Source organism: Hemibagrus wyckioides, linkage group LG21, assembly GCF_019097595.1.
Source record: "Hemibagrus wyckioides isolate EC202008001 linkage group LG21, SWU_Hwy_1.0, whole genome shotgun sequence".
In the NCBI taxonomy this organism is placed as follows: Eukaryota; Metazoa; Chordata; class Actinopteri; order Siluriformes; family Bagridae; genus Hemibagrus; species Hemibagrus wyckioides.
The window spans coordinates 9,013,631-9,041,117 of record NC_080730.1 but is presented as its reverse complement, the minus strand read 5'-3'; the positions used below and the strand labels follow the sequence as shown (position 1 = coordinate 9,041,117).

General features: G+C 39.1%; 2 protein-coding genes across 4 annotated transcripts; one reads left to right on the top strand and one right to left on the bottom strand.

Moving 5' to 3' along the window:
* On the top strand, positions 1–15,426 carry shisa10.1 (shisa family member 10, tandem duplicate 1). The gene is made up of 5 exons (XM_058373821.1): positions 1–160; positions 1,156–1,297; positions 5,571–5,698; positions 8,352–8,564; positions 14,052–15,426. Exons 1-5 carry the CDS (start codon positions 100–102, stop codon positions 14,222–14,224), a joined length of 717 nt encoding a protein of 238 aa, XP_058229804.1. The 5' UTR covers positions 1–99; the 3' UTR covers positions 14,225–15,426.
* Positions 15,309–27,487, bottom strand: atrip (ATR interacting protein). Of its 3 annotated transcripts, none has more exons than XM_058373811.1 (15): positions 27,153–27,487; positions 26,447–26,797; positions 24,664–24,734; positions 24,096–24,266; positions 23,743–23,858; positions 23,559–23,656; positions 22,424–22,507; positions 22,215–22,341; positions 21,673–21,938; positions 20,402–20,774; positions 19,010–19,152; positions 18,834–18,925; positions 17,859–17,948; positions 16,771–17,029; positions 15,309–15,804 (listed from the first exon to the last, which is right to left on the bottom strand). In XM_058373811.1, exons 2-15 carry the CDS (start codon positions 26,760–26,762, stop codon positions 15,731–15,733), a joined length of 2,280 nt encoding a protein of 759 aa, XP_058229794.1. In that variant the 5' UTR covers positions 26,763–26,797; positions 27,153–27,487; the 3' UTR covers positions 15,309–15,730. The 3 variants fall into 3 exon arrangements, with proteins under 3 accessions (XP_058229794.1, XP_058229795.1, XP_058229796.1); XM_058373812.1 differs by having other exon boundaries at positions 26,447–26,776; XM_058373813.1 differs by having other exon boundaries at positions 26,447–26,773.

The following is a 27,487-nucleotide window of genomic DNA, read 5'->3' as shown; positions in this document are numbered from 1 at the left end:
GAGACACAGAGGCGTGTTGTCCGTCTCCTATATCTCACATTACAGTAGAAGACTCACAGAGGAGCGTTTAAGAGCTGAAAGGACTGAAAGATAACCAGCATGGCCTCGACCATCCCCACCATCCTGGCCTTTACTGCCACTTTACTTTTATCCGCATTTGGTACGTGAAAGCGAAATTTTGGTGTTTTTATCTTGGGTTGGCGATGTTCTTTATTTATTGACTGGATTTTCTCTCATAATGGCCAGTGCGCTGTTTTCTTTATGCGACAGAAGACTTTGGTGTTGACTTTGTCCGCGTTTCTGACATGGCGAACCTGCCGCATTGTTTATTTATATGAATGCTTTGTTAATGTAGTGTGTGTGTGTGTGTGTGTGTGTGTGCGCGTGCGCGCGCGCGCGTGCGTGTTTCAAGAGAACTGGCAAACAGCGCGTGCCTTCTCCCCCTGGGTGTTTGTTAGCCGTTAGCCTTCACTCTATTTTTTTTTTATTTATTACTTCAGCATAAAAATACACAAATATAAAGGGCATAACTTTTCAAGAATTACCAAAGATGGGTTAATTCTATATTACTCAAGTGTTTTGTACGCATTTTTATTTAATCTTTGTACTATAAAGGGTTTTTAGACCTAAGACTGACATTAAACTCGGACTCACCAATTCCGGAAAAATGACAGCAGGCCAATAAATAAATAAAAAATATACCTTTTACTTTTAGATGTTTTTATATATGTAAATTAAAAATGTAGTAAGGTATTTAGTTAATATATAAAAATCGTCTTTTTTATATATATATATATATATATATATATATATATATATATATATATATATATATATATATATATATATATATATATATATACGCACATACACACACACACACACACACACATATATATATATATATATATATATATATATATATATATATATATATATATATATATATATATATATATACACGAATGAATATTAACTAAATACATTACTACATTTTTAATTGACACAGAATGTTTAAAAATACTGAGGAGAAAAAAACCCCACGTTCCTTGAGCTGTTTACTAAGTCACTAGATCATTACACAGTTCCAGACATATACCCTGTTTATTTTGTGTATTATTTATAATAATGCTTTTGTCTTTTTTGTTTTTGCAGCTGATGACTGCGACAGTTACACTTTTGCTGGTATTCACAAGCAAAAACAGTATTGTTCGTCTCGGGAGTTCTGCTGTGGTTCCTGTGAGAGTCGGTATTGCTGCACAGATATCTTCCGTAAACTCGATGAGGACATCTGTTTGTAAGGATGATTTTTCTATCAAGTCGAAATGTTGAACATTTTCATTGCATGGTATAACTGTTATGTCTTCTTGTGACGTGTGGGCTTTTTTTAAGAAAAAAAGTTTTGGATTTCAGCACTTTTTTTTAGTTTCACAAACAAACATTAATGGAATTGAACGGATTTATTGACATGATTAAGCCTTATTTTAGCTTTACTTGTTTGTACGGAAGTGAGTCAGTGTGCTTAATTTCCCCACTTTGCTGATTTGTAGCCCCTAGACAATGCAAGTTTCCGTGACTAGCTTCCCTTTGGCCTGTTCTGTAAGTGGGCTTGCAAAGTCACTCTGTTGTTTGCACTTTCGCTTTTGCGTTATTCTTTTTTACTTAACTTCGACACATTATAATTCACCACAATAATAGTCTTAAATATACTCTGCTACACTACACTACGTAATGTAAACTGGACCTTTTCTTTTTATTTTACTTTTTTTTTTTTTTTTTTTAACAAGTTTTTATTTATCAAGGTGTACAGTTTCCGTTTTGGAAACAGTGAGTAAATGTTGAAGTGTGTGTGTGTGTGTGTGGTGTTTTTGGTTTGTTGTTGTCGTCACCTAGAAGTTAGTGAGGACCAAAATTCTTATTTCAAGTTACCGTATGTTCGTTCGTCATGGTCATTTATAGTATCTACTTTTTTTCCAGAACAGGTCATTTAAAAATAATTTTAATCAAGAACGATTCAGTCATGACTTGTTCAACTCCAAAAGTCTGGTTCCTTCATAAGAGCAATTTCCAAAGAACTGAATGAACCATGAGCATCTGTAGAAACACCTGTATGCAAATACAAAAGTCCTGGCCCCCCACAGATGCCGCATCATTCAAAGATGTACAGAGATGCATAAACTCTGGTCTGAAAGGCTCGACTGAACCCCAAGACCACAACTACGTAACTAGTAGAGGAGTTGGAAGCATCAGGCACCAAAGTACGTACATATCTAGTATTAAGTACGGTGGCCGAGAAGTGCAAAACACAATAACGAATCTGAACACACAACGACGATTTAGACAAACCGGAAAAGGTAGGTATAGTTTGCAAATGGAATTCTTACCGCTGATTGGACGAGACATCTGTCACTCAACAGATTTTTGGAGTTCTGGGTTCACTTTAAATCATTTTTTACAATAGTGCAACTTTAATAACAGACAGATTTATCTCAATAAGAGCAATAACAAACATATATATTTATCTTAATAAGAACAATAACAAACATTTATATTTATCTTAATAAGAACAATAACAAACATTTATATTTATCTTAATAAGAACAATAACAAACATTTATATTTATCTTTATAAGAACAATAACAAACATTTATATTTATCCTTATAAGAACAATAACAAACATTTATATTTATCCTTATAAGAACAATAATAAACATATATTTATCTTAATAAGAACAATAACAAATGTATATATTTATCTTTATAAGAACAATAATAAACATATATATTTATCTTAATAAGAACAATAACAAACATATTTATCTTAATAAGAAAATTAAAAAATCATTCAACGCTACTTTGAGTAAAAACATCCATATGCCGTAATTATGGATATACTGATGGATACTGGCATAAAGATTAGTTTGCGATCTCTAAAAACACACCTAAAGAACGCAGGTATGTCTCAAAGACAAAACTCTTCCGGATTAAACGATATAAGGAGTGTTGTAAGAGCAGAGCTGCGTTCATATACACACACAAATCCACTTTCTACTGCCGCAGCCTGCTGTTCTACCTGTATATCTTGAGTGACAGATGTCTCGTCCAATCAGCGGGAACAATTCAGTTTACAAACTATACCTACCTTTTTTAGGTATAAATAGGTACCTTTTTTAGGTATGAGTGAACTTTTTGTGCTCAAAGTTGATGTGTTACAAGCAGAAAAAAATGGGCAAGCGTAAGGATTCGAGCGAGTTTGACAAAGGGCCAAATTGTGATGGGTAGATGACTGCTTTAGAGCATCAGCAGGACTTGTGAGGTGTTGCCTGTATGCAGTGGTTAGTCCCTAGCTAAAAGGAGAACCAGTAAAGCATAAGACTTGTTGATGCACAGTTGAACATCTATGGAGGCTCCATCTCCCAACTTAAAAGATCTGCTGCTAATATCTTGGTGCCAGACACCACATTTACGGTCGGTCTGTCTGTCCTTTGCTGCCAGAAAGCATTTATGACAGCCCCGCTGGTTGAAAATGACTGAACGTGGTACTAAATGAATCATTAATCTGTGAACTTTTTTCACTTCATACCAGCTCTTGTAATAAAGCATATACATCATGCAGTGTTTGTAAGTAGGTGTCCCCAATGATAAAGTTTATTATAGTGCAGCCACGATTATTCACACAGAATAGATCACTGAGCCTGAACCTTATGTTTTGTCAGTGGTTCAAGTCCAACAGCAGTTTTTATCGGTCCCAATGATTAACATGGCTTATCAGTTATAACGTTTTTTTTGTTAAACCTAAACTCTTTAAGGCTGAGAGTGTATTATAACTTTTGTACATTCTAGCAAATAAAAGGAACATGGTTAGCACTTCTGCTTTTTTCTGTTAAGGAGGTTTTACACCCTCCTGACCTTACCAAGGGTGTGCTGTACAAATGATTCATTATAAACTATCAAAATTTAGGAAGTGAAAGTTTGCAGCTGTTAGTTATTTGTAACTGCGGGATTTTGTTTTAATGTACTTAAAAAGTAATAATTTAGGGTTTTTGGCCACGAGTTGCTAATAACTCATGATGGCAGTCAATAATTTATGATAATTTATTCGGGTCGATTCTGAACAGTTTGTAACAGGTAGGGCAACAAAATCAGGTTTCATTTACTTAAATATTCAACTCCTATAAACAGATGTTTTCTTCTTGAGGCGTATATGCATTATTGTACTGTTGAGCCTATAAAAGTGCCTTTCAGTCGATGAGAAATATGTAAATCATCGGTCCCAGTTGTTTTATCTGACTTGCAGAAACAGGGCACGAGATGAAACATCTGATTTTCACACAGTGATACCACAAAATGTTTCAAAGAAGGTTTTGTTTCATATGTGAGTTGTCTTGTGCATATTGTGGCTTGTAAAATAATTCAAGTCTAGAAGAAAAAAGGAAGTTGCGTTGCACTTCTTAGTGTTGTGGTACATTCCATACTTACAACATTAGGCCTCTGTCATTTTGTACGGTTACTTTCCCAGAGTTGTACCAGAATCCAACTCTATCTTTATAATAAAGTGCAGATGCTTTGTAATTTGTTAGATTCCTCATTTTAAGCTGATATTCTTGTCGAAACATCAACCAAGTCAATCATCAATATACACTGACCAGGCATAACATTATGAGCACTGAGAGGTGAAGTGAATAACACTGATGATCTCCTCATCATGGCACCTGTTAGTGGGTGGGATATATTAGACAGCAAGTGAACATTTTGTCCTCAGAGTTGATGTGTTAGAAGCAGCAAAAATGGACAAGTGTAAGGATTTCAGGGCCAAATTGTGATGGCTAGACCACTGGATCAGAGCATCTCCAAAACTGCAGCTCTTGTGAGGTGTTCCCGGTCTGCAGTGGTCAGTATCTATCAAAAGTGGTCCAAAGAAGGAACAGTGGTGAACCTGTGTCAGGGTCATGGACGGCCAAGACTCATTGATGCACGTGGGGAGAGAAGGCTGGCCCGGGCGATCCGATCCAACAGACGAGCTACTGTTGCTCAAATTGCTGAAGAAGTTAATGCTGGTTCTGATATAAAGGTGTCAGAATACACAGTGTATGATGGGTCAGGCAGCAAAAGGGGGGGACCAACAGAATATTAGGCAAGTGGTCATAATGTCGTAATTTGAATGAAAAATGTAATCTTTCCTTGGCAACTCTAAGCACAACATAAATTGTTGCAATGATCTGCTGTTGAAAAAATGCCGGCTATGGTTAATGTACCTTTAGACTGGATCACTTGAGTATTATCTAATGATATAATATATACCCATGTGTTTGGGTTTTTTTTTTTTACATAAGTTTGTTTCTCAAGAAAATGGTCTTGCCATTTGCAGCCCTAACTTTTTAGCATAACTGGATAGCAAATTATCTTGTCTCTTGATCACTGCCATGATAAGATATATTTATAATTTCTATTTATTTGAATACTGGGTTGTTGACGCCACAGTCAGATCAAATCATTGTAGATGTACATAGGATCTAATTAAATCAATGTTGATCGCTTGTTTTTTGTACTTCATTTTCTTCTGTTCAGTTCAAGGGAGTTCGAAACCATTCCGATTGCTGTGGGTATCGTGATTACGATCGTCGTCATCGTACTCATCATCGCCTGCTGTGTTTGTCCCTGCTGCTGCTTGTACAAAATGTGCAGGAAACCCAGACGTAAGTGAAAACTTTGGCATTTCTTCACAATTTTAATCCACTGGTTATAAAATGTATGTCTCCAGATCCAGAGAGTGTCAGTTGCAGTGTCAGCATCAGATGTGCCGCTCATGGGTCACATATGATCTGTTATCTGTTTTGCTTATTTTCTGACCACAAATCTGACCGACTCTCACAACAAAGCATTAGAATATTGTGACTCAAGCTTTTCAGAAGAAATTATAAAGAGGGATGTCCAAACAGGGATGGTGGTTTGTAATATCAAACGAAAAGCAAGTTCCTGTGAAGGTGCTTTATCTTGTTTATTTATCGAAGAAACATAACATGTTCTCAAACTAGATGTAGTTTGACCACAATGTCCCAGCCCTCATTTCGTCTGCTACACAAGCAGAAATTCATATTAATGTTTCCAGCGCTTGTAATCTAATGCAGCTCAGCCACTGCAGTGCCTCGGCGACAATCGACCCGTTTTTACAGGCTGCCGTCTGTGAATTTGTTTTGGGTTGCTTTCTTTAACACAAAATGACGTTTCCACAAAGTTTCCACAAATTATTCATTTCAACCTTTGTTAGTCAGTTTCTAGACACATAAACTCAGAAGTGAAACGTATGAGCCTGAGGTTTCTTTCTGGATATTGACAAATATCATTTCTTGTGGAAACATACCTGTGAATGATTTACAGATAAAATTGTTCAGAGCTGGCTAGATAAATAAGTCCATATGAACTTAAATACACTATATTTCCAAAAGTTTTGGGACACCCCGCCAAATCATTCAATTCAGGTGTTGTTTTTCAGGCTTGCCCCCTTAGTTCCAGTGAAAGGAACTCTTAATGCTTCAGCTTCATACCGAGACATTTTGGACAATTTCATGCTGCCAACTTTGTGGGAACAGTTTGGGGATGACCCCTTCCTGTTCCAACATGACTGTACGCCAGTTCACAAAGCAAGGTCCATAAAGACATAGAGTCCAGGCCAAAACTGGGACATCTGCCTTTACATGCACATGAATGTAAAATGGAGTTGGCCCACCCTTTGCACCTATAACAGCTTCAAATCTTCTAGGAAGACTTTCCACAAGGTTTAGGAGTGTGTTTATGGAAATTTTTGACCATTCCTCTAGAAGCGCATTTGTGAGGTCAGGCACTGATAGGCACTGAGAAGGCCAGTCTCCGCTCTAATTCATCCCAAAGTTGTTCTGTCGGGTTGAGGTCAGGACTCTGTACAGGCCAGTCAAGTTCATCCACACCAAACTCGCTCATCCATGTCTTTATGGACCTTGCTTTGTGTTCTGGTGTGCAGTCATGTTGGAACAGGAAGGGGTCATCCCCAAACTGTTCCCACAAAGTTGGGAGCATGAAATTGTCCAAAATGTCTTGGTATGAAGCTGAAGCATTGAGTTCCTTTCACTGGAACTAAAGGGCCGAGTCCAACCCCTGAATTCAATGATTTGCCGGGTTGTCCCAAAACTTTTGACAATACAAGTGTATATAAGATTATTTATTAAATATCTAGCAGATAGTTAGGCCTCGTCCATACACAACTTTGCTTTTATGTCAGATTGTTTATGCAGTATTTGTGTTAAGGTTTTTAAACCTGACATAATTCTTCCAGTCTGTGATGTTTGGTTAATAAATGAGCAATGGTGGTTAAAGGCTTTGGGTTACTGATCACAAGGTCAGGGGTCCAAACCCCAGCAAAGCCCTTAACCATCTCTGCTCCAGGGTGCTGTATCAAAGCATCCTATTAACATATGCAAAGAGAGAATTTCTCTGTATATGAGCAAATATTGCGGCTTCTTTTCCTGTCCTGTATTCTAATGGGCCTCAAAAGCAAAGAAACAGCAAAGCAGCACATTTTCAAGTCCTTTAAAACTGTTCTGCTAGTTAGTCACTGCTAGGTAATTCCTTTCGCTTTTACTCATCAGAGGCGAGATATTGCTAAATGGAATGTTGGCCGTATCTGTTGGCCCTCTCCTCATGTTCTCTCAGTTTAGTTTTTTGTCCAGTGGACTTGTTGGGAGTGTGCCTGGGTTAGAAATAGTTAAGGAGCTTACTCACACAGTCTCACATTTTCCAAGACAGCTTCTCGGGAGCGATTGCATACTGGCTTGCAGGAAGTGGTCACATACTTCTTTTTATTTTAGGCTGCTTGCCAAAACCACAACGTGAACAAAGAAAGCATAACACGAGACTTTCATGTGGGTGGATCCGTGACGACATTTGTCTAAAATGAAGTTTGTGTGGAAATTTGTTTCTTTAAAAATTCTGTCATTGTAAGAATATTTGAAATCGGTCATCAAGCTAAATCTACATCTGTCCTGTTTGTTTCTGTAAAGCTTAAAGAATGTGTTGTCTGTTAGCTTTAATTACTTTAGGACAACATGTGAGATGACTGTTCACTGAGGGAAGTCAGTGTGTTTTGCACAGTCTGATCATGGTTTTAGTATTTTTACAGTATGGCAGTTCTCAGTTCTCGTACTGATTCATTATATTTTTCATAGACAGTCTTGTGTGTGTTTATCAAATCGCAAAAAAGAAGAAGAAAACTGATTTCCAGTGCAACATTTATTACAATGAAAAATAAGTTTTCATACTGTCTGACTGAGAAGTAACTGAAGAAGATTATTTATTGATTTTTATCTCCCTTCACAGCGGTGATGGCAACAACCACAACCACAGTAGTAACTACACAGTATCCTCAGCAGCAGCCTCCAAACCCTGCTACTCAGTATCCAGCCTACCAGCCAGTTCCTGCACAGCCCGGCTTTGCTGCCCAGCCCGGGTACGGAGGACAGGCCATGCCCCCTGCCCAATATCCGAACCAGCCTTATGCCCCAGGACCTCCTCCTCCATACCAGGAGAGTGGTAAGAACAGCATTAAGAGCTTTTTTCTTCCAAATTTTAACTTGATTTAAAAATGTCCTGCACTTTGATAGTTAAAATATTAATTCCTTGGTTAGGCCAATATTTATTTTTTATATTTAAATAGTTTTTTCAAACTATTTTGTGAACACCTTAAGTAGGATTCATGTGTTGTGCAAAAACAAAGTAAAAAATGAACAACATTGTGGAGTATTTTAGAACTGATCTACTGTTAACATTCAAAGAAACCGATCAGAGTCTGCATACTGCTGCATGAGCTGTGAGGAATTGTAAGATTTTGTGTCTCACGCATGGAGTGATACGTTTTTCAACTGAAGAGGAAACTGGATACAGCTTCGAGCTGCAGTTTGTTATGATGACAGTAGATCTCTCATGTAAAATCTCAGTCTATTTTACAAATCTCAGTTAGAAACTGTAGTGTGCATATATATGGGGTTTTATGGTAATCACCAAACGCTTTAAGAGGAGCTACACCCTCTTTGTGGTTAGTGTAAAAGCTTCCACACCCACCAGGCATAACATTATGAGCACTGAGAGGTGAAGTGAATAACACTGATTATCTCCTCATCATGGGTGAGATATATCAGGCAGCAAGTGAACATTTTGTCCTCAAAGTTGATGTGTTAGAAGCAGGAAAAATGGGCAAGTGTAAGGATTTGAGCGAGTTTGATGAAGGGCTAAATTGTGATGGCTAGACGACTGGATCAGAGCGTCTCCAAAACTGCAGCTCTTGTGGGGTGTTCCCGGTCTGCAGTGGTCAGTATCTATCAAAAGTGGTCCAAGGAAGGAACAGTGGTGAACCAGAGGTCATTGATGCACGTGATGAGCAAAGGCTGGCCCGTGTGATCCGATCCAACAGACGAGCTACTGTTGCTCAAATTGCTGAAGAAGTTAATGCTGGTTCTGATAGAAAGGTGTCAGAATACACAGTGCATGATGGGTCAAGGCTGTTTCGATAGCAAACGGGGGACCAACACACTATTAGTTAGTTGGTCATAATGTTATGCCTGGTCTGTGTATATACCCTAAACATTGCAATCTGACTGAAATAATAATCAACCTGTGCATTACATGTATTCCAAACAAAACATCTGATGTAAGAAATACAAGATCGTATCTTTATCTTAAAGATCTTATTTTTAGTGATAACTCCTAGCAGCATACTCTGGTAGGTTTTTTCCCCAAAGGCAACCTGACAGAATGATTAAACTCATGAGAAAAAGCATGGAAGTGAATGTGAAGCTGCCATGCTGTTGTTTGATTTCCCAGGATCTAGTTATCCATCACAATTAGTCAACAAAATCTAATCCGGGTTTGTGTTTGCGGTCATCTGTAATAATATGTGCCGCAGCCATGGATTCACCCACAACACATGAAATAATCACATTATCCTCATTTGAATTATAGGAGGCTCATGTCTATCAGCTCTAAGACTCTAAGCTTTACAAATAATGACGTCACTGATCAAGTCTTCCCTTTGGATAAGTTAAAACTAACAAGACTATTGTAACTAATGATCATTATTTTATTTGTTAGTAAGCAAAAGAACACTTTTGCATGCTTTCTTTTTTTCTGCGTTCCGAGGTTTATACATAGATCACATTTACAGAATAGTTTCCACACACACTTTGTCCGCGTCCGTTATTTACACATCCCTTTTCTTAGGAACAGTATGAGGTCACTAAACCGTCGTGACAGTGGAGGAACTGTTTTCCAGTCTAACAAAATACCTCTCTGTGGTAGGGAAGACATCAAGCATTTTTTTTAAATAAGTCACTGACTCACTGTTGTCTGGAACGCCGAGACGTCCAATTTATAATCAGTCCGCTTTACACAATCCGTGTTTGTGCTGTACGTTATAAATGCAGTAGAGGAGACGTCTGACACTCTGAGCCAGAACTGTACATATTGAGCTATGAGAAATGATTATACTGCTTACTCGGGCTGGGTGACATGACAAGAATATTACTATAATTGAGGATATTGCTGTGATGGATGGTGTGTATCATGCTATATCTATCTATCTATCGATCGATCGATCGATCGATCGATAGATAGATAGATATAGCATGATACACACCATCCATCACAGCAATATCCTCAATTATAGTAATATTCTTGTTGCCACTAGTATGTATGTTTACATGCACCCATTTTTATCAAATTGAATTCAGTCTGCAGATACTGTTTATACATCGATCAGGCATAACATTATGAGCACTAATATCCCCTCATCATGGCACCTGTTAGTGGGTGGGATATATTAGGCAGCAAGTGAACATTTTGTCCTCAAAGTTGATGTGTTAGAAGGAGCGAGTAGGATTTTGAGCGAGTTTGACAAGGGCTAAATTGTGATGGCTAGACGACTGGATCAGAGCATCTCCAAAGCTGCAGCTCTTGTGGGGTGTTCCCGGTCTGCAGTGGTCAGTATCTATCAAAAGTGGTCTAAGGAAGGACCAATGGTGAACCGGAGACAGGGTCATTGGCGGCCAAGGCTCACTGATCGATGTGGGGAGTGAAGGCTGGCCCGTGTGATCCGATCCAACAGACGAGCTACTGTTGCTCAAATTTCTGAAGAAGTTAATGCTGGTTCTGATAGAAAGGTGTCAGAATACACAGTGCATGATGGGTCAGGGCTGTTTTGGCAGCAAAAGGGGAACCAACACAATATTAGGCAGGTGGTCATAATGTTATGCCTGGTCAGTGTATATACCCTAAACATTGCAATCTGACAGAAATAATAATCGACCTGTGCATTACATATAATCCGAACAAAACGCCTGCGCAAAAGTATAAAAGTAAATAAATATACAAGCATTTACATGGCTAATTTGTCTTCCTGTTTACCGGATTATTTCAGATCTATGTCATCCCTTTCAATCTGATCGCAATTTCATTTAGCTTGAGCCTCAGTCAGGTCGATCAGGGTACAGTCCGGTTACCAGTGGTGTAATGTAATACAGTAAAATTACTTCGTTACAGTACTTTTTGAGAGTTTTTGTACTTTACTTTTTTTTTTATATTTCTGTGAACTTTTACTTCACTACTTTTTTTTTAAACAAATTCTATACTTTTTTTGTTACGTTAATTTTCGTAAAACCTGCATCCAAATTTGCGGTAAAGGAAGTTTGTGGTCAGTGACGACTTTAGGCTATGTCCACATGTAGCTGGGTATTTTTAAAAACAGAGATTTTCTACTTGTTTTTTTTTTTTATTCTGTCCACATGACCTACTTGTTAAAAACACCCTGTTAAGTGCCGTCAGGAGCCTAGACCAAACTTTATTACCCGTTCTGGTAGTTTAACAACAATGGCGCATCGCGGAAAAACATTGTAGAATGTAGAAGTCTGACCGGGTCTCGTCCAAAACCACTATCGCGGTGTGCGTTATTGGCGTTTTGTATGTAGCAGCAGTGAGCTTCATATTACATTCCGGCCCCTCTGTTCATGAACGTAATGTGTGAGTAACTGCGCGGGTGTGTGCACGCATGTAAAAAAGTCCAGTAAACAACGTTAACACACTCACTAGTTTACAAAATATCTTCATAAACAAAGCTGACATCAAATCAAAGAGACCGGCACACAGACAATGACGTCAGTTCGTCAAAATCTCCGTTTCCCCTGTCCACACACCACCACTGAAAACGGAGTTTTGGAAAATCGAAACTTTGGAAGGAGTTTTCCAAAAGCTTCGTTTCCAAACTGCGTGTGGACGAAAGGCCAGACAAATCTCCTTTTTTAAAAATCCCCGGCTACGTGTGGACATGGCCTTAGTTACAAGTGCACATGTATGGAAACACTGATACTGTACACTTCATTACAATACACTTCACTAAGTTCTAATGGCCTCTTCTATTCTTTCAAGTCTTATTTTTTGGTGGTGCACTTATTGAGAAGTTTAAGAAAGAAAGCAATACAGAATAAAATTCATAATTCTCAGTCTTGCTTTTCTATTCATTTACTTCTACTTTCCATACTTGAATACTACTTTTGATACTTAAGTACAGTTTATTTCACATACTTTTAAGACTTTTACTCAAGTAGAATTATAAATGATTGACTTTAACTTTTATCCTAACAAAATACCTGTACTTTTACTCGTGTGTGGCTTTTGGGTACTTTATACAACACTGCTGGTTACTAACGGATTACTTGGTTGCATGTAAATATATCTGGTGTAGCATTTAAAAAAAAAAAGTTTTCTACTGAAGGACCTGTGATAAATCTCAGCAAATGGTATTGTGGTGTAATTTATTACAGCATTAATATTAAGGATTTTTAAGTATATCCTTATGCTAATCATCATTATTATTATTAGTTGTTTATTATTATTTATTCATTTATATTTTATTTCATTTTTATTAGTAGTGTTATGTTTATCGTATTATGTTTGCTGCAGCCACAGTTCCCTATGCAGGGAGTCTGGGTTCCTCTTGGCCTTCTGTCTGGTTAGAAAGGACAGCTTTCTTCTCTTTCCTGCTGATAAAAGCCTCACTAACCAGTGGGCTTTCTTGCATTCAGGGCTGTGACTCATTTCTGTTTCGAAATCACGCGACATTTCCAGTAGCATCATTTCCGTCAGACAATACGGTGAGATAGCAACCTGTCTATGCCGAATGCCACAAGATAACCCACTGTGAGAAACCGAACACGTTTTTCTCGAAGCAAGTGATAAAATGGTCTGAGCACTGACCACGGTTTTCTTCTGACCTGACGTTTAATTCAACGTCCGCTTTCCGTGTGCGTTTTTAAGGGACGGGTGTTCGTCATGCGCTGGTCACTATTTTCACACCATCTCTAGGTCTGTGGAAGACATTTCACACCAGATCAGTATCTTGAATACAAAACCACAATCGACTACAGGAAGCAAAAGAAGTGCATTGTGGGGGAGAGAAACCATTATACAGAATTTTGTCCTGTGTAGCTCCGTGATGTTTTATGAAGCACCAGGAACTAATGTCATGGGTCATGGAGAGCGTCAACTTGTAGACCCTACGTTAGCAAGATTGTGGACCGTCATTAGCTTGAGTGATTCTCTTACTTTTAATAGCATATCGTTGAAGCCTTACTTCAACGTGCTAGAAAGTATTTATCTAATTTTCACCTGAAAAGATACAGTACCCTATCATGGCTCATTGGGAAACCCCTTTCCGTGCTTCACCTACCACAGCTGGAGGATGATATGAGAGAAGGAGAAATGAATTAGGAAAAAAAGGGGGGGTTGAAAAATAAGACTGGTCTGTATTAATGAAACTAAATGTTCTTTTTTTTTTTTTCCATGCAAATCGCCCACTTATGTTTTGCTAAAACACCCACCCACTTCTCTTAGTCAAGATTATTCAGTTTCTCTATTCCCAGTGTGGCTGTTAACAAATACTACAATTAAACTGGCAGACCTCAAGAATAACACATTTGTGTTGGCGACCGAAGCAGTGTGCTAATTCCTTGCGCTTTCTATCCATCTCTCTAGGAGGATACCCGGCACCATACAGCCAGGCTGCCTACGATGGTTCTCAGGCTCCGTACCCTCTCAATCCCCCTATGCAGCCCGGCTACGCTCACCCTCCTCCATCAACCAACTACAACGCAGCACAGCCTCCGTACAACCCGGCCTACGTGGAGCCGCCCAAAACGGGATACTAAGCCACGACTGTCTGACACCACACAGACTCGGCTGGATTACACACGCCTACATACTTCCACATTGGGTCACTCCAGTCCTATATGTGCTATATTTAAAATGGAAAAGCTTTCTGATGTGATCGAATCATTCTGACTGTTATGGCTTAAACCTCAATATAAACTGCAGGATAAGAAATGACATAGCGATTTTCCATTGGATAATTTAGCACATATAGGACGTGTTTAATGACTCCAAGCCATACTCTGTGCTTTCTTCAGTTGTCAGTGAAAAGAAAAGGCGAATGAGGCTCATACGAGTGTGAAAGAACCAGTGCAGAACCGAGACATATTCTCTTTCTTCCTTTTATTAAGTGTGGCGGTTTTACAATGCAGGGTCTGAGCTTGATATCTGGGGGACTGAAGAAGGGTAGTGTGCTTCTTTGAGCACTTTTGACCTCAAACTTGGCTGATGTAATAAAGTAAGAGGAAACTTTTTTTTTTTCTTTTAAAATATGCCCTATTTGTGGTGAAGTGTGGGCGGGATACAAGTGCTTGCGAAAATAAAAACAGAAATGTAACATGATGGAAAATGATGTGCGATGTAATTACACTGATTCTAAATTCACACTCAAACACCAAAGGTTTAATTCTCTGTGAATTTGGGTGAACTTGTATAAACGTGTGTATAAAGATAGGTCATGGTATTCTATTTCCTTTCAGTATTCGACTTTTCTTTTCGATCTATTCGTATATAACCAAGGACCCAGAATATGCCTTATTTCTTATTTTATGCAGTCATAAGGGAAATCCGCATGTTTAACCAGCAGATGTGACTTAAAGGCTCATATCCAATATCAGTTTTAAACAGGCTGTTAATGGTGTGGTCATTTCTTCATATATATATTTTTTAAATGTCCTTTTCATGGCATCTTCGTGACAGGAATGGTGTGCAGTTTTGGAAGCAGACTTTTTGTGATGTTTTTTTATTTCACTCTGCCATGATTGTTTATCAAGGCATTACATTTCGTAATCAGAAAAGAGCTGTACAAGTTTTTATTTTGACCCCAGACAGAATTGCCTTGTCTTTTCAGCTATTGTGTCTTGATTTTTCTCTCTCTCTCTCTCTCTCTCTCCCCCCATTACCGATATTTGGGTTTAGTTACATGTAAAATATTTTCATTCAGCCAAATTTCCAAAGCAAATTAAACATTTATGTGCTTGAATGGTCGTCATAGCTTTTTTTTTTCTTCTTTTTCTAATTTATTATCATAACAACAAAATATGTCAGTACAGTTTGAGGCGCTATAAAGGGCTGAGAATCACAGATTAACAGGTTGAGGTATTTTCTGATGAGACGTCTGAATGGTGTTTAAACACTAAAAACACAAGTCAGGCACTTTCAGTTTGATTTGATTAAGTATTGTGGTGAGCAGCTATGAAAGGGATTCCGAGACAAACACAAAGATCAGACACACAAAAGACAACATCTGGAAGCTTGTCATTTTTTCTAAATCCTTACACGTCTGGTCAAGAACCTGCGTCAATATCCATATCTTCCACTTCCTCGGCTTCTGGTCGACAGATCTCCTCGATAGCCAGTTCTATAAAGAATTAAGAAACATTGTTTTGGTCTTCACAATATTGTCGTGGATAACAGCACATAAAGCGCATTTACTTGCCCTGTAAGGAGTATGTAGACACCTGGCCATCATCCCCATATGTGATTCTTCTACAAGAACTAAAAATGTCCTGCACAGAGCTCTGACCTCAACCCCACTAAACACCACTGAGATTAACCGAAGAAACACCACTGAGATTAACTGTGATGGCATCAGCGCTTGACCTGACTAATGATCTTGTGCTTAAATGGGTAAATCCCCACAGCCACTTCCTAGAGGTTACAGGTTACTATAACCAGAGTGTGGAATATGAGCTTGAATAGGTATGTATATATGTATATATAATATATATATATATATATATATATATATATATATATATATATATATATATATATATATATAGAGGTGTAGTGATCAGGTTCCTATATTTCTAATATAATGGTAAACTTTAATGCTACATCGTATCACTGTTGTGCTGGTACTGGATTCTGCCTCACGTGTAGATCACTTTTTAAATGTATGGATATAAATAAATAAATACATAGGTTAAAATAAATCTAGATGCAAATGATTTGATTTAAAATAAAGTGAAATAAAGTGAAAAATGATTTAAAATAAAAGTGAAATCCTGTTAAGCTGTACATTTTAAATCCTGCATATTTACACTGCCCCCTAGTGGACCCCCAGTGTCCCTGAAGACAACTTGTATTACAAACAGCCCTGATATTATTCCCTTTTAAATTTTCCAAACACTTAAGGCTTATTTACAAAGAAAATTATACAAAGTGATAAATAAGAAACACATTATGGTGAGGTGGGCTACTATCCATGATCACGACCTAAAACTTTCTTTGTAGTTGCTAACGATGTCCAGTAGGTGACCGCAAAACGTGTGTGTGAAGGAGCCCAGACGAGGTTACGAAAAGAAACCACCTGCTTATTCACCTTCACACTCCGAGAGGTCAGGGATCCTACGGAGCGTGTCTCTGATGGCTGGGATGACCTGATGGTACATGTGCAACACGTCCAGACAGTGCATGGAGAAAGACGAGTCATTCAGCAGGAGCCAGTGCAGTAACAACAGAGTCTCCCTCAGCAAGTGAACACCAGGACTCGTCCACGTCTGAACACCACCTTTGTGCTTCTCCTGACCTTTGATACTCAGCCACTGTCTGTGTAAGACCACCACCACTGTCCGGACCACCTGAACAGAAAAATGGCATAAATAGAGGTTCGGTTCAATGACAAATAAATGCGACAGTGGAACAGAGCATCAGACCTGCTGTATTATATCCATTTCATTTAATTCAATCACACAAATGAGACTTACTTACTTTTCCACTGCAATACAAAATGATAGGTGGAGCAGATTACATGAAAAACAAACATCAATTACTGATTTCATTGTAAAATAAAATGTTATAATGAATAAAAGGTCCAGAGTTGACGGCATTTTACTGTTAACATCAACTGCAAATGATTGCATGGTTCAAAGATGTAAATTTGATGCTTTAGGGTCATGTTCCAGATAGGCTGTAATAAACACTGAGTGCACAAAATACATTAAATCATGCCTAGACAAAATGATATAGTCAAAAGCATCGGTTAATGGTTACATTAAACATCAGAATGGGGGAATATTCTGTCATTATCTCATTGACTGACAGAAACTGCTGATCTCGTGGCATTTTCTCAGGGTTTACGAAAAAAAATGGTGCGGAAAAACAACAAAAAACGTCCAGTTAGCAAGAGTTATGTGGGTGAAGACCGAGAGTTTGAGCTGACAGGAAGTCTATGGTAACTCTTTCGACCGTAATGAGCCAATGTCAGAACATTGAGACAACATCATAAGACCACATCAGGTTCCACTCCTGTCATCAAATACCAGACTACAGTGGGCACAGGTTCATCTCAGGCTTTTAAATATCTGTTTATTTGTCATTTTGCTTACCAAACAGGTCACAATTTTGTACTTTTGCTAGAGCATCAGCTGTTAATCTCGCTAAATGAAATGGCCTTCTTGTGCTCCGTACCTCACTGCTGCATGGGCAGTTGGATTCGGCACTGAGAGAAGCCCATGTTGACGTCTTCTGTGTGAACAGCTTGGACAGCAATCGGACAACCTGGAAACAAATAAACTGGAGATGTGAATACTCTTCTGACTAAAAATGCAGGTCTATCAGTACAATATATGTAGTATTTTAACCCTGCTGTTCAGTGGCATAAAAATGTTATTCCAACCCAAGAGCTGGGCATAAAAAAATTCATTTATATTTTGAAACAGTTCTGCTGGGTTGCAACAACAGAAGTCGATCAATAGAGAGACTCTAAAATGGTGTCATAAAGTGGCTACAGAGTGTATATTACAGTGTATTTCAGTAACATAGAGGTAGTGAAAATTGCAAGTTTACAGAGAAACAAACATTTTGGACAAAAGCTAAGTGTACACCAACCAGGCATAACATTATAACCACCTGCCTAATATTGTGTTGGTGTCCCTTTTGCTGCCAAAACAGCCCTGACCCGTCATGCACTGTGTATTCTGACACCTTTCTATCAGAACCTGCATTAACTTCAGCAATTTGAGCAACAGTAGCTCGTCTGTTGGATCGGATCACACGGGCCAGCCTTCGCTCCCCACGTGCATCAATGAACCTTGGCCGCCCATGACCCTGTCGTCGGTTCACCACTGTTCCTTCCTTGGACCACTTTTGACAGATACTGACCACTGCAGACTGGGAACACCCCACAAGAGCTGCAGTTTTGGAGATGCTCTGATCCAGTGGTCTAGCCATCACAATTTGGCCCTCGTTCAAATCCTTACGCTTGTCCATTTTTCCTGCTTCTAACACATCAACTTTGAGGACAAAATGTTCACTTGCTGCCTAATATATCCCACCCACTAACAGGTGCCATGATGAGGAGATCATCAGTGTTATTTCACTTCACCTCTCAGTGCTCATGTTTTAGCCGTTCAGTATATATAAACAGTAGGTACTGTATATTACCTCAACTTCCAAACGTGACCACATGTCTTCAGTAACGACTTTATTCGATCTGGAGATCACATACTGGAAAAGTCGTACGAATGGGCAAACATCTAGGAAAGAGAGCTTTTAACATTAGTTCATAACGACCAGGCAATGTGTGTAAATGTCCTTTCTGTATACCGTGTCAAACTTACACTTATGAGAGCACAGCTTTTTCACTATTTTGTCACAATCCAACAGAAGCGCCAGGAATCTTACAACGAGCCAAATGGTGCTGTACGGCGAGTCCATGAACAAGTTCTGGGTCACAGTCTGACTTGCCAACACCACCTGCAATCTGTATTTCAATGACAAACAGATCCTAAAATCATTATTGAACAATTGTTACATAATCAATGTACAGAAATGTGTGTGATGGGCGGGGACAAACTGTCAGATGATGATGTGGCTAAATCCTGGCAAACAGGACCCATGCTAAAATGACCCAAAAGTCACTAGAGAGCTCATCCTACCAAAATGTCCAGTACTGGTCCATGGTACAAAAAAGGTTGGGGAACCCTGCCCAAGGCTCGCCATATTCTCCTAATTTAGTCTTTGCCAGTTCCCACTCAATCTCGAGCTCTCCCCTATCATATGAACACTACCAACCAGGGGAAAACATTTCCTCTGGAACTCATGAACCTGGCCAAAACCACTGCACATGTTGTTGTTTATAGTCCAATGTGTTGATTTCTTATTTGTTTAAGACTAAAACAGGAAAAGATGGATGTGTACTATTAATCAGCTCTTCAGAAAACAGCTTAAGGGTTTGTCATGCATTTGTGACTATCACCCAAGACAACAGAATAAAAAACCCAATATAACTAAACCTGATACCGTATAATTAACAAAAATAGGAAAATTGTACACTTTTAAACTCCATATGATGACATTTTAATGAGGATGTAAAGAAACAGTCTGGTTATACTAAAGCACGGCTATATAAGATGTACAGCGAGGTGTCCCTAGCATGTGATAAAGGTCCGGGAACTAAATGAGCTTAGAACTAAATGTGCTTATTGCGTTTTGGGTCTTTCCCCCATCGTCTTACCTTTCTATGATCAAAAAGGATGCCCTCGCCTTTGCTATTCTATTTGCTAGAAGACTAATTTTGATAAATTGGAAATCAAAACCTCCCTCTCTTGGGGAGGGGGGGGGGGAATGGATGGGATGGGAGGGAGGAATGGATGGGAGGGGAGGAATGCATGGGAGGGAGGGAGGAATGGATGGGATGGGAGGAATTGATGGGAGGAATGCATGGGAGGGAGGGATGGATGGGATGGGAGGGATGGATGGGAGGAATGGAGGGATGGATGGGAGGGAGGGATGTTTCATCCTCTTTGGACTAACATCCTAGTACTAATATGTTTGGTGTAGTGGGGGTGAAGGGTATGGTCATTTATTTATCTATTACAGATACACTTAAATGTGAGCTGACCGGGATCTCTTTCTTTTTAATTTTTTATTTCTTTTGTGTTTATTTTACTTATTATTATCATCATTTTTCTTTTTTATCTTATATAAAAATGTACATACAAGACATATACCTCCACAGTTGGCCCTCCTCAGCTCTCTCAGCCAGAGCACACAGAGTCCTGAGACTGCAATTCACCACAGCTTCTCTATGACTGGCGTTACTAACAATCTTTAAATCCACCAACTGGAAGAGCTTCTTGAGCAGAGGACTGTGTGATTGCAGTTCATCACAGGCATTCTCTACAGCGCTGCTCTGAGGCTGACGTGGTCGGTTTTCACTAGGCTTTCCTGAATCCTCTCCTTCCTGGCCGTCCAGAACAGAGTTTACGGCTTCGGGGCTTTCACACACAATGTAATAAAGAGCTTTTACAGCCGCCAAGGCAAACTCCTCTTGAGCACCTAAAGACTCCTCGGCTGTAGAAGCAGAGCTGCTGTCTGAGGCTCCTGGTTACAGGGATGGAAAAATAATAATAATAATAAAATAAAAAATTGTTGAAATCTAAACACAATGCAGCATGAAGGAGTCTGTACTGTTTAGCCTTTTTTACATTAGAAGTGAGTAAAATAACGGTATAATTGTACATTAAAAGCACTCATGTTGCAGACTTGTTTATTTTTATTTACCACAGTAACGTCTTCATGTTGTTGAAATTACAGTATGTTGTTGTTAGACAACCTGAGAACCTTTAATTCATCTTCAAACTAAAATAAGCCACAGCAGAAATTTAAATACTACTAGTTAAATAATACAACTGCCCACATTATTAGGAACATATGTTTGCTACATAATTTGAAAACAATCTACACTACATTGCCAAAGGTTTTACGACACCCCTCCAAATCATTGAATTCAGGTGTTGTTTTTCAGAGAATAGGCTTGGCCCCCTAGATCCAGAGTCCTGACCTCAACCTGATAGAACAGCTTTGGGATGAATTAGAGCGGAGACTGCGAGCCATTCCAAAATCGGGACGTCTGCTTTTACATGCACATGAATGTAATATGGAGTTGGCCCACACTTTTCAGCTATAACAGCTTCAACTCTTCTGGGAAGGCTTTCCACAAGGTTTAGGAGTGTGTTTATGGGAATTTTTGACCATTCCTCTAGAAGCGCATTTGTGAGGTCAGGCACCGATGTTGGACGAGAAGGTCTGGCTCACAGTCTCCACTCTAATTCATCCTAAAGGTGTTCTATCAGGTTGAGGTCAGGACTCTGTGAAGTTCCTCCACACCAAACTCACTCATCCATGTCTTTATGGACCTTGCTTTGTGCACCATCACCAATCACCCTGAACCACAGAAATCAACCAGACCTCTGTGGCCCTCACAGATTCCCATCCTTACCTGATAGTGCACTTGCTTGAAGTGGACTCTTTCCTGACCTGTCAATGGTCTCGAGGGTCTGGCAGTAAAGGCTGATGTGGTAGTGAAGTAAAGGAAGGAGATAGACAGCAGGGGGGCAGGACCTTCTGAGGAACTGAGGGGGAGCACAGTGCGTTAACATGGCCAGTCCTGACATAGCCAGACTCTGATGCTGATAGAAGTGCGCTCGAGGCTGATGGAGCAGCCGTGTATCTGTGGAAGACCTGCTGGTACCAACTGAGGATGTGCTGGAGAATAAAATGAAGGGTCCATGTTTAGTATTTTCTATAGATAAGTAATTACCACGTACATTCTGAAAAATGAGTTGTATGGTAAAAGCCAATTTCAATTGATAACTTTATTTATTATAAATAATATCTGCTGTAGAGGCACATGGCATGTTTAAGCCACTGCTAAGCAGATATTATGCATATTGTGGACTATTCTCATTACAGCAGTGACAAGTCACAAAGACTTAAGTGCAGTGGTTTTAAATAACAACAAATGCAGTCGTGAGGACTTACAGAGTAGTGTTGTCTGACTGGGTGAATATGGCAGGTAGAGCATCTGGACTGATGCACAGCAAGTGACAAAGGCCTATAGAGCTTGGCTCCAAAGGATGCTGAAGCAGCAGATTCAATAATACAGGTCCTGCAATGACAAATCAATGTCAGCCTCACAGTTACTTAAAATCCTACAGTCAAAAATAAACACAATATTTCATAACAATCACCTTTTTGATGAATCCCTTCTGCATCCCGGGTCACAGCTGAGTGTGTACGCTCTTTATCACTTTTCTCCTGGTTTTGTTTCCCACCTATTTGCAATAGTTTTAAAAAAAAAAATTCTAAACAAATAATACTATTATATAACTACAGAAGTCATACAAGTCATTAACAATTATTTTACAGATGAGTTTTTACTGAGGTAAGGAAATGGCAGATTAGGATTGTAGACGCAAATCTGAAAATTGTTAAACTTGATGACGATGTGATTTTGTGAGAACGTGACCAAATAAGTTTTCCCATTGTTTCCTGCTAAAAAAGTCCATTTGCTACACACTGGCAAATCTGATGACTTCCTTTGACGGTTGTCCTTTTGCAACTCTTTTTACGCAACTCTCTTGCAATCTGACTTAATGCTACATTCATCCTGGTGCATAAACTATTAACATTTGCTGTTGGTGCATTTTATATGAAGAGATTATTAAAGCATGGCCTCTTTAATAAAATACATACACCAACTAGGCATAACATTATGAGCACTGAGAGGTGAAGTGAATAACACTGATGATCTCCTCATCATGGCACCTGTTAGTGGGTGGGATATATTAGGCAGCAAGTGAACATTTTGTCCTCAAAGTTGATGTGTTAGAAGCAGGAAAAATGGGCAAGCGTAAGGATTTGGGCAAAATTGTGATGGCTAGACGACTGGATCAGAGCATCTCCAAAACTGAAGCTCTTGTGGGGGTGTTCCCGGTCTGCAGTGGTCAGTATCTATCAAAAGTGGTCCAAAGAAGGAACAGTGGTGTACCAGCGACAGGGTCATGGGCTCTTTGTTGGACGTGGGGAGCGAAGGCTGGCCCGTGTGATCCGATCCAACAGGCAAGCTACTGTCGCTCAAACTGCTGAAGAAGTTAATGCTGGTTCTGATAGAAAGGTGTCAGAATACACAGTGTATAATGGGACAGGGCTGTTTTGGCAGCAAAAGGGAGACCAACACAATATTAGGCAGGTGGTCATAATGTTATGCCTGGTCAGTGTATATATAAACATCTATAATATCTGCATTGTGTAGAAGTGTATGTACAGATTAAACTAGACAAGTATACACCGTGTATCTATGATTTGATTTGAAACAGATCATACCCTCCGTACGCTGGCCTTTAGCAGCTGACGGTTTTACGGGCAGCTCGGCTGAGAAGGACTCCTTAGTCACAAATGCACGGCTTCCAGGAGAGTTCACACTACATACAGGGAGAATTTTGTGCTGTGCTCAGTGTGCGTCTTTTTGAAGAACAAATCTGGAGCATTCACAGACAGTTGCAGTTACCTGTTTCTTATAGGCGTGCCAACTACCTTCACACCACGCTCAGAGCTCTGCAGTTTAGTCCTCATTTCATTCATCTCAGCTTCCTTAAAGTGCAACTCAGATTTTAAAGACTCCACCTGGATGAGAAAATAACAAAAGTGCATCAAATTATAAAAATTAAGTCTTTTTGGGGAAGAAGGCCAATACAATGTTAATGATCAGTTTACAGTTTAACAGTAGACTAATCTTTACTGAAGCTGTACCAGTCTTAAACCTCTGAACACATCAGAAGCCTCTCTACATTACTAATACATAATCATTTTATTTCCAAACGCATGTGTGGCTCAATTCGATGTTCGGTACAGAGAACAGACCTTCTTCGACAGCTCCTTTTCTTTTTCGCTCTGGATATGAGCTCTGTCTCTCTCCAGCTCGAGGTGAGCCTGCCTCTGCTGCTCCTTCTCCTGATTGGCCAGTCTGAGGGAGTCTCGCAGAACCTGGATTTCACCATTCTTCATCAGGATCTGCTCCTCTACCTCCTTCAGCTGCATGCAACACACAAACATTTCAGCTGATGGAATTTAGAGAGTACTGTTTACTCTCTGCAACTAGGTTATTGTAAGCTTTGTTTATCCCGCCCCAAAAAGAATTATACGGAGTGTGGGTACACCATAAACCCATTTTAGCAGTATCGTGTAGAATTTTTAAATCTATACTATAATGCTTTTTAATATGGACTCATTTTCTAAAGCTGTATGTCATTTGATTGGATCATGATTGATCTGTAGGTTACACAAAGCTAAACCGTAACTAGATAATTCCCTGAATTGTCAGCATTATGTCCAGCACAAAAAGACAAAAGTAAACATACCACAATAAATATAATGCTGACCGATACAGCACTAAATATGGTCTTTATATAAATTTAAATCATGTACACACCTTTCTCTTTAGCTCTGCTTGCTGTGCTTCCAGGCGGCTGTAGAACACTTCATCTCGGTCTTGGCTGTTTCCTTCAAAGACAGAAACAAAGACATGAATTTTATGAGGAACTCGTTCATTACAAGTGGAAATACATCAACTGATGCATTTCCATTTAGAAGAAGGAGGAGGAGGAGGAGGAGGAGGAGGAGGAGAATGATGATCCAGGACAGCTCCAGAATGTCAGCCCAGTATCAACCTAGTACTGATGTACCTAATACTGGGCTCAGATCAGATGTGATAGTTTTAGACTTGTTGAAAATATTATTATTATTATTATTATTATTATTATTATTATTATTATTATAGAAAAAAACATTATTATTAAATAGGGAAAAAATTAAATATTTTTATTTTAATTATTTTTTTTTTTTAAAAAGGTTCTAGTTCATTATAATGTATTATTCTCATTATGACCACAAATGTTTTGATTTAACATAGAAAATAATAATAATAATAATAATAATAATAATAATAATATTATTATTATACTTTGTTTACATAATTTAACAGATTTGTTCTTCTCTGTATATGAATATAATTGGAAATTAATACTAAATATTAACTCAACAACTGTTCGCACTTATAAGTCTCAAAGATGATGACTTCAAAGTCTTTTTGTCCAGCTCAAGTGATTGTTCAATTCATTTTAACTTTATTTATTAACTTCACTTGAAAGAAAACCAAACGGCATAGATACCACAATCATCTTTGTGCAACTCTTCCCTTATTCACTTTCACTTCTTGTATTAAAGCCTAACTTCATGGTAAAATAGAGAACATTACTGGATTTGGTCTGATGTCATACAAAAGTCACATGAAATGGTATTAATACTGACACTTTCTCCAACAACAGAGACTGATGAACTACTTCCACCGTATTGTCAAAAGTTTTGGGACACCCCTACAAATCATTGATTCCAGGTGTTGTTTTTCAGGGGTTGGGCTCGGCCCCTTAGTTCCAGTGAAAGGAACTCTTAATGCTTCAGCTTCATACCAAGACATTTTGGACAATTTCATGCTCCCAACTTTGTGGGAACAGTTTGGGGATGACCCCTTCCTGTTCCAACATGACTGTACACCAGTGCACAAAGCAAGGTCCATAAAGACATGGATGAGTGAGTTTGGTGTGAAGGAACTTGATTGGCCTGCAACCCGATGAAACACCTTTGGGATGAATTAGAGCGGAGACTGTGAGCCAGGCCAAAACTTGGACGTCTGCCTTTACATGCACATGAATGTAATATGGAATTGCTCCACCCTTTGCAGCAATAACAGTTTCAACTCTTCTGGGAAGGCTTTCCACACGGTTTAGGAGTGTGTTTATGGGAATTTTCTGACCATTCCACTAAAAGCGCACAAGTCAGGCACTGATGTTGGATGAGAAGGCCAATGTTGGAACAGGATGGAACAGTCATGCTGGAACAGGAAGGGACCATCCCCATACTGTTCCCACAAAGTTGGGAGCATGAAACTGTCTAAAATGTCTTAATGCTGAACCATCAAGAGTTCCTTTCTAAGGTGCTGAGCCCAACCCCTGAACTCAATGATTTGGAGGGGTGTCCCAAAACTTTTGGCAATATAGTGCATCTAAATGTATTTAAGACAATGCCTATTTTGTAACTCAAATCCCCCTTTTTTCTGTATATTTTTTTCCTCTGTGGCAGACAAGCATCAATTCTCTCTCCATCTCCAACAAACTATCACAAGGCTTTTCAAGTTTTTTAAGTGTACTCATACTAACCAGAAGAGTCATTTCTTTTAGCTTCCATGTTGTTAGAGATGCTGCTGCTGCTAGGATGGCTGTTTCCAATGGCAAAGGTTTTCCTGCCTTCTCTTACAGGTGCTTTGTTCTGCTCTGGATACAAGGCAGAAGCAATGGATGCAAAACTTCTCTTGCTGCTTGTGGCTTGAGCATCTCTTGTGATGGCCTGCGATGCGATGATGTCGATTTCCTCCAAGTCGTCCTGCGTAAAGTCTTCGTCGTCCCCGAAGGCATCCGTCCCGGCCGGGTCTTCGTTGCGTGATCCTCTATGTCGCTTACTTGGAGGATATGCCATGATGGCTCAAGCTTCTGGGGGAATATATTTGCAATCTAAAATGGTGCAAAAGTCTGTGATTTACAACACACACTGATTTGCTTCTATACTTTTAATAGCAATATACCCCTGTGACGTCAGCACGGGACACACCCTCTTACTTGACAGGAAAAACAAAAATTCAGCAACAAACAACAAATTCGGACCAGGTTCATTGAACATAGCAGGAATATTCCAGTATAAATATATGATTGTGCTTCAGGGTGAAGTTTCCCTTTAATGCATCAAATTGAAGCACTAAGAGGCCGAATCCCAAACTGTGTACACGAAGTGCACTAGACAGGGTACAAGATGAAAACAGGGCATAAGGCACTGTATTATATGCTAAACAGTGAACTATTATTAACTCACCAGACTTAAGCAGCAGGGGTACAGATATGTCAGAAAATAATACTAAAAAAATATATAAATATGATGGCAGTCACGCGCACGCAGAGTGCATCACTTATCACCGCCTGTCCTGAACCACTGGCTAACTGGCTAGCTAAAGGAGAAGCTAACGTTATCTATCCCACTGATACATTGTCTTTGCTCGTCTGTTGTTATTCAGAGCTGTCAGAAAACCGCAATAAACTCCTCATCATGTTGTGAGAACTACCACATCACCCTTCAGTCAGAGACAACGCTCCTTCAATGAAGACTAATTGAACAGAAGGAAGCCGCTTGGTGAAGTGTGAATGAACCGC

Coding starts and splice junctions, on each gene's coding strand:
- atrip (XM_058373811.1), bottom strand. CDS start 26,762: ATGGCATATCCTCCAAGTAAGCGACATAGAGGATCACGCAACGAAGAC. Junction 22,342..22,423: donor AGAAGGGATTCATCAAAAAG/GTGATTGTTATG, acceptor TTGTCATTGCAG/GACCTGTATTATTGAATCTG. Junction 19,153..20,401: donor GAGGAGGGCCAACTGTGGAG/GTATATGTCTTG, acceptor ATTGAAATACAG/ATTGCAGGTGGTGTTGGCAA.
- shisa10.1 (XM_058373821.1), top strand. CDS start 100: ATGGCCTCGACCATCCCCACCATCCTGGCCTTTACTGCCACTTTACTT. Junction 1,298..5,570: donor CTCGATGAGGACATCTGTTT/GTAAGGATGATT, acceptor TCTTCTGTTCAG/TTCAAGGGAGTTCGAAACCA. Junction 5,699..8,351: donor AATGTGCAGGAAACCCAGAC/GTAAGTGAAAAC, acceptor CTCCCTTCACAG/CGGTGATGGCAACAACCACA.